Raw genomic sequence first — 11270 nt, 5'->3', positions numbered from 1 at the left:
CACCCATCCACCAATAGGTGCCCTTCTTTGTGAGGCATTGGAAAACCTACCTTGTCTTTGTGGTTGAATCTGTGCATGAAATTCACTGCTCGACTGAGGGACCTTACAGATAATTGTATGTGTGAGGTACAGAGATGAGGTTGTTATTCAAAAATCATGTTACACACTATTATCCATGCAACTTATGTGATTTATTAAGCACATTTTGCTCCTGAATTTATTTAGGCTTCCCATAACAAAGGGGTTGAACACTTATTGACTCAAGACATTTCATCTTTCCATTTTTTATTAATTTGTAAAAAAAAAAATATATATATATTTTTTAAATAATTCCACTTTGACATTCAAAACAAATCAAATCACATCTGTCAATGCAAATAGTCTGGGTAGCCATTTGAATAGCTGTTCAGGAGTCTTAGGGCTCGGGGGTAGAAGCTGTTAAGAAGCCTTTTGGACCTAGACTTGGCGCTCCAGTACCACTTGCAGTGCGGTAGCAGAGAGAACAGTCTATGACTAGGGTGGCTTCTTAACAGCTTCTAACCCAAGCCATAAGACTCCTGAATAGCTAATCAAAGGGATACCCAGACCCCACTTTTACGCTGCTGCTACTCTCTGTTTATTATCTATGCATTGTCACTTTAACTCTACCTACATGTACGTATTACCTCAATTACCTCGACTAACCAGTGCCCCCAGCGCATTGACTCTGTCTTTGGCAAATTTTAGGGCCTTACTCTGACACCGCCTGATATAGAGGTCCTGGACAGCAGGAAGCTTGACCACAGTGATGTACTGGGCCATACGTGCTACCCTCGGTCGGAGGCCGAGCAGTTGCCATACCAGGCAGTGATGCAACCAATCAGGATGCTCTCGATGGTGCAGCTGTATGACTTTTTGAGGATCTGAGGACCCATGCCAAATATGTTCAGTCTCCTGAGGGGGTGTATTGTGTGTAGGCTAGTGACAACAACAACAAAAAATGCAATTTAATACATTTAAGGCTACCAGCCCTCATCCACTGTCAAACACTGCCTAAAAAACTTCAGCGAGCAAGCCTTTTTAGATCGACCTGGCCCGGGTATCCTGGAAGGTTATTGACCTCATCCCATCAGTAGAGGATGCCTGGTTGTTCTTTGCTTTCCTCACCATCTTAAATAAGCATCCCACATTCAAAAAATGTAGAACTAAGAACAGATATAGCCCTTGGTTCACTTCAGACTTGACTGACTTTAACTAGCACAAAAACATCCTGTGGCGTACTGCATTAGCATCGAACAGCCCCCGAGATATGTAACTTTTCAGGGAAGTCAGGAACCAATATACACAGTCAGTTAAGAAAGCTAAGGCTAGCTTTTTCAAACATAAATGTGCATCCTGTAGCACTGTAAAGTCCATGGAGAATAAGAGCACCTCCTCCCAGCTTCCCACTGCACTGAGGCTAGGAAACACTGTCACCACCGGTAAATCTACGATAATCGAGAATTTCAATAAGCATTCCCCAACCTTGGCCAACATCCCCACACCCCCCACAGCAACTTGCCCAAGCCTCCCCAGCTTCTCCTTTACCCAAATCCAGATAGCAGATGTTCTGAAAGAGCTGCAAAACCTGGACCTGTAGAAATCAGCTGGGCTAGACAATCTGGACCCTCTCTTTCTAAAATTATCTGCTGAAATTGCAACCCCTATTACTAGCCTGTTCAACGTATCTTTTGTATCGTCTGGATACCCAAAGATTGGAAAGCTGCCACGGTCATCCCCCTCTTCAAAGGGGGAGACACTCTAGACCCAAACTGTTATAGACCTATATCCATCCTGCCCTGCCTTTCTAAAGTCTTCGAAAGCCAAGTTAACAAAACAGATCACCGGTAATTTCGAATCCCACCATACCTTCTCCACTATGCAATCTGGTTTCCGAGCAGGTCATGGGTGCAACTCAGCCGCATTCAAGGTCCTAAACGATATCATACGCGCCATCGATAAAAGACAGTACTGAGCAGCCATCTTCATCGACCTGGCCAAGGCTTTCGACTCTGTCAATCACTGCATTCTTATTGGCAGACTCCACAGCCTTGGTTTCTCAAATGACTGCCTCGCCTGGTTCACCAACAACTTCTCAGATAGAGTTCAGTGTGTCAAAGTGTCCAATCGGAGGGCCTGTTGTCCGGACCTCTGGCAGTCTCTATGGTGGTGCCACATGGTTCAATTCTTGGGCCGACTCTTTTCTCTGTATATATCAATGATGTTGCTCTTACTGCTGTTGATTCTCTGATCCACCTCTACGCAGACGACACCATTCTGTATACATCTGGCCCTTCTTTGGACACTGTGTTAACAAACCTCCAAACAAGCTTCAATGCCATACAACACTCCTTCCGTGGCCTCCAACTGCTATTAAATGCTAGTAAAACTAAATGCATGCTCTTCAACCGATTGCTGCCCACACCAGCCCATCCAAATAGCATCACTACTCTGGACGGTTCTGACATAGGTATTTGTAGTTGTCCACATATTCTCGGTGTGTGGTTAGACTGTAAACTCTCCTTCCAGACTCACAAAGCCCCATATACTACCCACCACTGCGACCTGTATGCTCCCGTTGGCTGGCGCACGCTACATATTCATTGCCAAACCCACTGGCTCCAGGTCATCTATAAGTATATGCTAGGTAAAGCTCCACCTTATCTCAGCTCACTGGTCATAATAGCAACACCCACCCATAGCACGCGCTCCAGCAGGTATATTTCACTGGTCATCCCCAAATCCAACACCTCATTTGGCCGCCTTTCCTTCCAGTTCTCTGCTGCCAATGACTGGAACGAAATGCAAAAATCACTGAAGCTGGAGACTTATTTCTCCCTCTCTAATGTTAAGCATCACCTGTCATTGCAGCTTACTGATCACTGTACCTGTACACAGCCCATCTATAAATAGCACAGCCAACTACCTCATCCCCATATTGTTATTTACTTCTTTTTTTTTGCTCTTTTCCACCCCAGTACCTCTACTTGCACATCATCATCTGCACATCTATCAATCCAGTGTTAATGCTAAATTGTAATTATTTCGCCACTATGGCCTATTTATTGCCTTACCTCCCTAATCTTACTACATTTGCACACACTGTACATAGATTTTTCAATTGTGTTATTGACTATACATTTGTTTATCGCATGTGTAACTCTGTGTTGTTGTTTTTGTCGCACTGCTTTGCTTTATCTTGGCCAGGTTGCAGTTGTAAATGAGAACTTGTTCTCAACTAGCCTACCTGGTTAATTAAATAAACGTGAAATAAATAAATAAATAAAATATCTGGGGAAAGTATAAAACAATTTCTAGAGTGTTGAACATTTCCAAGAACCCAGTGGTCTCCTTCATTGGGAAATTGAAAAAAATATGTAACTACCCAGACTCTGCCTACAGCTGGTCATCTGACCAAACGGGTAAGTGGTACCTTGGTAAGGGAGCTGACCAAGAACCTAATAACCACTCTGTTTCTTGGCTAAGATGGAAGAACTTGCCAGAAGGACACCAGTCTCTACAGCACTTCACCAATCTGGGCTTTATGTGAGAGTGGCCAGACAGAAGCCAATCCTGAGAAGAAGGCACATGACAGCACACTTGGTATTTGCAAAAAGGCACATGAAAGACTCTGAAAGCATAAGAAAAATTATTATCTGGTCTGATGAGACAAAAAATGTTACTCTTTGGCCTGAATGCAAAGCGCTATGTCTGGAGAAAACCAGGCACAGCTCATCACCCATCTAAAACCATCCCTACCATGAAGTATGATGTTTGCAGCATCATGCTATGGGGATGCTTTTCAGAGGCAGGGACTGGGAGAGTGATAAGGATAGAGGGAACAATGAATGAAGTCAAATGCAGGTAAATCCTTGATTAGAACCTGCTTCAGAGTGCAAACGACCTTAGACTGGGGCGATGATTTACATTCCAACAGGACAATGACCCCAAGCATACATCCAAAGCAAAGCTGGAATGGCTTCAGAACAAGAATGTGAAAGACCTTGAGTGGCCCAGTCAAAGGCTAGACTTAAATTTCATTGATAATCTGTGAAAAGACTTGAAGATTGCTGTTACCACCACTCCCCATCTAATTTAACAGAGCTTGAGAAAATTTGCGAGGAAGAATGGTAGAAAATCCCCAAATCCAGATGTGCAAAGCTGATAGACACACCCAAGACGACACAAGTCTGTAATTTCTGCCAAAGGTGCTTCAACAAAGTATTGCCTCAGGGGTGTGACTTATTTAAATTACATATTTCTGTATTTCATTTTCAATACATTTGCAACATTTTCTAGGAACATATTTTTACCTATTTTCTAAAAAAAAATATTTCATCCATTTTGAATTTAGGCTGTAACACAACAAAATGTGGAATAAGTCGAAGGGTATGAATACTTTCTGAAGGCACAGTACAGTGGCAAGGAAAAGTATGTGAACCCTTTGGAAATACCTGGATTTCTGCACAATTGGTCATAAAATTTGATCGGATCTTCATCTAGGTCACAACAGTAGACAAACACAGTCTGCTTAAACTAATAACACAAACAATTATACCTTCTCATGTCTTTTTTGAACACACAGTGTAAACATTCACAGTGCAGGGTGGAAAAAGTATGTGAACCCTTGGATTTAATAACTGGTTGACCCTCCTTTAACAGCAATAACCTCAACCAAATGTTTCTGTAGTTGTGGATCAGACCTGCACAACGGTCAGGAGGAATTCTGGACCATTCCTCTTCACAAAACTGTTTCAGTTCAGCAATATTCTTGCGATGTCTGGTGTGAACTGCTCTCTTGAGGTCATGCCACAGCATCTCAATCGGGTTAGGTCAGGACTGGGCCACTAAAGAAGGTATATTTTCTTCTGTTGTTGATTTACTTCTATGTTTTGGGTCGTTGTCCTGTTGCATCACCCAACTTCTGATGAGCTTCAAATGGGGGACAGATAGCCTAATATTATCCTGCAAAATGTCTTGATAAACTTGGGAATTAATTTTTCTGCCGATGATAGCAAGCTGTCCAGGCCCTAGGGCAGCAAAGCAGCCCCAAACCATGATGCTCCCTCCACCATACTTTACAGTTGGGATGAGGTTTTGATGTTGGTGTGCTGTGCCTTTTTTTCTCCACACAAAGTGTTGGGTGTTCCTTCCAAACAACTCAAATGTAGTTTCATCTGTTCAGATAATATTTTGCCAGTGGAACATCCAGGTGCACTTTTGCAAACTTCAGACCTGCAGCAATATTTTGTTTGGACAGCAGTGGCTTCTTCCGTGGTGTCCTCCCATGAACACCATTCTTGTTTACATATCTTAGACTCGTCAACAGAGATGTTAGCATATTCCAGAGATTTCTGTAAGTCTTTAGCTGACTAGGATTCTTCTTAACCTCATTGTGCATTCTGCGCTGTGCTCTTACAATCATCTTTGCAGGACGGCACTCCTAGGGAGAGTAGCAACAGTGCTGAACTTTCTCCATTTATAGACAATTTGTCTTACCGTGGACTGATGAACATCAAGGCTTTTAGAGATGCTTTTGTAACCCTTTCCAGCTTTTTGCAAGTCAACAATTCTAAGGTCTTCTGAGATCTCTTTTGTTTGAGGCATGGTTCACATCAGGCAATGCTTCTTATGAATAGCAAACTCAAATTTTGTGAGTGTTTTTTATAGGGCAAGGCAGCACTAACCAACATCTCCAATCTCGTCTCATTGATTTGACTCCAGGTTAGCTGACTCCTGACTCCAATTAGCTTTTGAAGAGGTCATTAGCCTAGGGGTTCCCATACTTTTCCCAACCTACACTGTGAATGTTTAAATTATGTATTCAATATAGAAAAACACAATAATTTGTGTGTTATTAGATTAAGAACACTACAGTGCCTTGCGAAAGTATTCGGCCCCCTTGAACTTTGCAACCTTTTGCCACATTTCAGGCTTCAAACATAAAGATATAAAACTGTATTTTTTTGTGAAGAATCAACAACAAGTGGGACACAATCATGAAGTGGAACAACATTTATTGGATATTTCAAACGTTTTTAACAAATCAAAAACTGAAATATTGGGCGTGCAAAATTATTCAGCCCCTTTACTTTCAGTGCAGCAAACTCTCTCCAGAAGTTCAGTGAGGATCTCTGAATGATCCAATGTTGACCTAAATGACTAATGATGATAAATACAATCCACCTGTGTGTAATCAAGTCTCCGTATAAATGCACCTGCACTGTGATAGTCTCAGAGGTCCGTTAAAAGCGCAGAGAGCATCATGAAGAACAAGGAAAACACCAGGCAGGTCCGAGATACTGTTGTGAAGAAGTTTAAAGCCGGATTTGGATACAAAAAGATTTCCCAAGCTTTAAACATCCCAAGGAGCATTGTGCAAGCGATAATATTGAAATGGAAGGAGTATCAGACCACTGCAAATCTACCAAGACCTGGCCGTCCCTCTAAACTTTCAGCTCATACAAGGAGAAGACTGATCAGAGATGCAGCCAAGATGCCCATGATCACTCTGGATGAACTGCAGAGATCTACAGCTGAGGTGGGAGACTCTGTCCATAGGACAACAATCAGTCGTATATTGCACAAATCTGGCCTTTATGGAAGAGTGGCAAGAAGAAAGCCATTTCTTAAAGATATCCATAAAAAGTGTTGTTTAAAGTTTGCCACAAGCCACCTGGGAGACACACCAAACATGTGGAAGAAGGTGCTCTGGTCAGATGAAACCAAAATTGAACTTTTTGGCAACAATGCAAAACGTTATGTTTGGTGTAAAAGCAACACAGCTGAACACACCATCCCCACTGTCACACATGGTGGTGGCAGCATCATGGTTTGGGCCTGCTTTTCTTCAGCAGGGACAGGGAAAATGATTAAAATTGATGGGAAGATGGATGGAGCCAAATACAGGACCATTCTGGAAGAAAACCTGATGGAGTCTGCAAAAGACCTGAGACTGGGACGGAGATTTGTCTTCCAACAAGACAATGATCCAAAACATAAAGCAAAATCTACAATGGAATGGTTCAAAAATAAACATATCCAGGTGTTAGAATGACCAAGTCAAAGTCCAGACCTGAATCCAATCGAGAATCTGTGGAAAGAACTGAAAACTGCTGTTCACAAATGCTCTCCATCCAACCTCACTGAGCTCGAGCTGTTTTGCAAGGAGGAATGAGAAAAAATGTCAGTCTCTCGATGTGCAAAACTGATAGAGACATACCCCAAGCGACTTACAGCTGTAATCGCAGCAAAAGGTGGCGCTACAAAGTATTAACTTAAGGGGGCTGAATAATTTTGCACGCCCAATTTTTCAGTTTTTGATTTGTTAAAAAAGTTTGAAATATCCAATAAATGTCGTTCCACTTCATGATTGTGTCCCACTTGTTGTTGATTCTTCACAAAAAAATACAGTTTTATATCTTTATGTTTGAAGTCTGAAATGTGGCAAAAGGTCGCAAAGTTCAAGGGGGCCGAATACTTTCGCAAGGCACTGTATGTTTGTCTATTGTTGTGACAATTTATGCAGAAATCCAGGTAATTCCAAAGGATTCACATACTTTTCCCACTTTAAATCACCACCACTGTGTGCGGTGCTGGTCTGATGCAGTCAGGTGACTCCATTCCTATCACTCATTAACCCTAATGATAACGGGTTACTAGTGTAAACTGGCTCTAACTAAATTGGGTTACATTCAGACACTGTGTGTGACGCAAGCACTATGGCCTGAGGTTTTCAACATTTGCGAGAAAAAGGATACAGTTGAGTCACAGTGACTGTCCCTTGTATTTTAGTGACCCTGCTCTGATGGCTAGCACACAACAAACTGTGTGAAATGCCAGTACTATTAGTAGAGTATAATGTCCTAACTTAACCTGTGTGGTTGCTACAATACTAACATTGGTACAACTATGCCCCAATCACCTGAGCTATTATCATAATTTGTCATTAATTAATGGCGGTAGCACAAACCTGCAATTTGTGTGCACCTTGAATAACTTTTCTGCAAAGGTCAATACAGTTCATTGACCAATATGATGACAATTATTAAAGATACACTATGCAAAAATCATTCCACTATTTCCTGGTTGCAAAAATTCTAATAGTTTGCCTAATTTCAGTTTGTTATAAAAAAAAAACAAGCAGTCATTGTGGAGGGAATCATTGTACCATCTAAACTACTTTGAAATATATTTTCTATACCCAAAAACATTGTATGTTTTGTGGTCCAAGGAGCACAGGACGGGACTCCATCAGAGCAGGCTGTACCATAATCCTGCACCGATATGAATGTATCTGTATGCTCGTGCAAACGAGACATTCATATCGGTGCAGGATTATGGTACAGCCTGCTCTGATGGAGTCACGTCCTGTGCTCCTTGGACCAAGTCATTTAGTGTTGAGCTGTTTGAATCTGGTGTACAAAACTAAAAATAAAAGACACAAAAACTCAACTTAAGAACGGAAGCATATTGTAGAAATAGAATAGATCTACCCTGTCTTAGACTTGCTTTCAATGATAATGAAATATCTATAACTCACATTTCTATGTGAATTTGGTTGGGGTGCCCAAAAAGCTACATGTTGTAGCTTTACTTTTATGGACATTTGCAGGAGTTTATGGTAAATGGGAGTGGTAAACTAAGCTATAACCTACTGACCATTGCTGTCCTATCTTTCTGTCTCTATAACAACCTGTTTTATGGTATAGATATGAACCAATGAGGAAATTATCACATTTTAGAGACTGTCATAAACTTCTGTCATAAACTATACCACACACACTTCTCAACTGGTCTGGGAAAAGTATGATTCCATATAAAGTTATACTGAAAAAATATACCATACACTGATTAAGTTTATGACCTCCCCTTGCGGCTAGACCGCCCTATCATATCACACGATTTCAACTGTTGTGTAATTCCTAATGGCTGTTACAGTCGCTCACATGCAGCAACCAGCCTTCTGACATTCTCGGCCCGAAATAAAGAGCAACGGTGTCCACACGATCCCTCTCTGCACGCCAGTAGGGGAGACTTTGGCCAGCATTAAAGTAACGGTAATGATCATTTTTAATATTCAACTGCATATTTCTATGTGTTGAGATTTGCTATCTCGAGATTGCACAGTGCACAATGTTCTACAATTTGACGTTTGTTTCTGGGTCGCGCGCCTAGCTTTACGTACGTGACATCGTTGTGTTTATACATTACTTTATAAAGGTTTGCAACGTTGCCAACCTGCAAGGTAGCTTGCTTACACTGTAATAAACTCATATGACGCTGTCAGAAAAGTTATCACGTTGTGGTGTAGCAACTTTCATTTGTTTTCTATCGGAGAGTTTATTGCAAAAGTGAAACTTCACTGTGCATAATTAAAAATGGATTAAAAGATTTGTTTCTGCACACTTTTCATTGTAGGGAAGATATATTTAGGCTTTTTGCACGTATAAGTCTAGTGTACTGTAGAGCTACGTCGATTCTATTGGTCAATCGTCCATAGGCAGGGATCTGCTCTGCAACGTGATTGGTTGAAATAAGTGCGACCCAAGGTATAAAATATGGAGAAAAAATACACCTTTTGAGTGAAAGTCATTGAGCGTGTTCCAGCGGATCACTTTTGCCCAGCCGGTGACCATCGTTGGAAAAGTATGTTGCATTATTGGGAATAAAAAAATAATCTGATTTGCATCTACATGTCGACTGTATGAACTTTACAAAAATCCTGTGTTCATAGGTCATGAAGTTTTGATTGCAGTCGACTGCAAGTTTCTGCAGTTGCTATTCACCAACTTCATCCTGCAACCATGGCCTGCATTGTGGGAGGCTCTAATAATTAGGCTGTTTTGTTTGACCCATGCAAACGTGATAAAAGACATGACTGAAACAAGAACCAACTTTGTCACAAGTTGTCTATACAGATGCAGTAGATATACATATAAATGAATGTGTAATGAGTCTTTCTCTCATTAACTGATTGTACAATGTACACACATATATGTTCAGTTTGTGAGTGTGATATGGGGGTTGGAGAACAGCTTGTATAACTAATGGCACCACTGACGTATTGATCTGAGCCTTGCTGTTGGAAAACCACATCAGTGTCTGACCTTCGGCTGTCGCAGTTGAACCTCTAACGAATTGAATCCTCGACACTCGTATACAGTCGGTTGCTTGAGCCTTACCATTTAAACGTGCCCACTGTCAACCACTTTTCATGACCTTACTAACAAATGGATCTGATATTTGCTGATCTATTTGCCTGATTTTACACAAATGAAAATGGAAAACTTCTGGATAACATAAATATCATTAGGTTATTTTGAAATTGATCATATTCTAATGCTTCTGTTATAAATCTCGAGAAGTGCTTGAAGAAAGTAAAATGCTCTTTTGCTGTTTTTTCTGTGGTGTTGCCTTTTTGTGCCAGTAGTTTGTGATCGCTCATGATGAGGATAGCTGTGATTGGTCAGAGTGTTTTTGGCCTGGAGGTGTACAAGGAGTTGAGGAAGGAGGGCCACACCATCGTTGGAGTGTTCACTATACCTGACAAGGATGGCAAAGCCGACCCTCTAGGTGAGCAGGCATGACAGCACCTTTTTTCCTCAGCAATAACAAGACCCTCTGTCTCTACACTGCTATAATGCAAAATTAATTTGCATATGAAACACAAAAGAGATATTCTCATAGTGGTGGGAGTCTTACTTTTTGCCGAAGGACATTTTACTTGGATATCAAGAACCCGCTCAAAGCCTTTGGATAAACAGTATGCATATTGCATTTTCTACCCTTTTCTATCAGGTTTTGTCCTCACACCAGAGTAAATAAAGTAAACCAAAGACTACACAGAGAACACATATTGTGAAGGCAAACATAATATAATATTTTTAATGTCAAGGGAAGTTTGAACTCGCACATTATCAGTCAAAGAACAGTCCTGTCCCAAACTATAAGAGAAAATCAATGGATTCTTCTTTAAATGTTGAAAGGAAACAGGGGCCTTGATCATGTTAACTGAACACTGATAAAAGTTGTGCCTGTTGTTCACCCCAGACCAAAGTAGACATTAGATACATTCCACTAGGCGCACACTGGTTGAATCAACGTTGTTTCCACGTAATTTTAATGAAATTATGTTGAACCAACGTGGAAGAGACGTTGTGCCCAGTGGGATCACATCAATCCTTTCCCCCATGTCCTCTGTCCTCAATGCATTTTCATAATCAACATAAACAGGTATAAACATACAGCCC

General features: G+C 41.1%; 1 protein-coding gene across 2 annotated transcripts in view; it reads left to right on the top strand.

Annotated features, from left to right (window-relative positions):
• Window positions 1-8812: 8812 nt before the first annotated feature.
• Window positions 8813-11270, top strand: part of LOC110528507 (cytosolic 10-formyltetrahydrofolate dehydrogenase) — a 44924-nt gene continuing 42466 nt past the window's right edge. Inside the window, exons 1-2 of one of the 2 annotated variants that reach the window (XM_036984087.2) lie at window positions 8813-9077; window positions 10451-10593. In XM_036984087.2, the coding sequence (XP_036839982.1) occupies window positions 10464-10593 (130 nt within the window). In that variant the 5' untranslated portion in view covers window positions 8813-9077; window positions 10451-10463. Of the gene's footprint in view, window positions 9078-10447; window positions 10594-11270 lie in introns of both variants that reach the window. The other variant, XM_036984088.2, reaches the window with a different exon arrangement.

This window comes from Oncorhynchus mykiss, chromosome 7 (genome assembly GCF_057628025.1).
Source record: "Oncorhynchus mykiss isolate SJ-2025 chromosome 7, ASM5762802v1, whole genome shotgun sequence".
In the NCBI taxonomy this organism is placed as follows: Eukaryota; Metazoa; Chordata; class Actinopteri; order Salmoniformes; family Salmonidae; genus Oncorhynchus; species Oncorhynchus mykiss.
The sequence above is the reverse complement of the archived record's forward strand: the minus strand, read 5'-3'. Positions and strand labels throughout refer to the sequence as shown.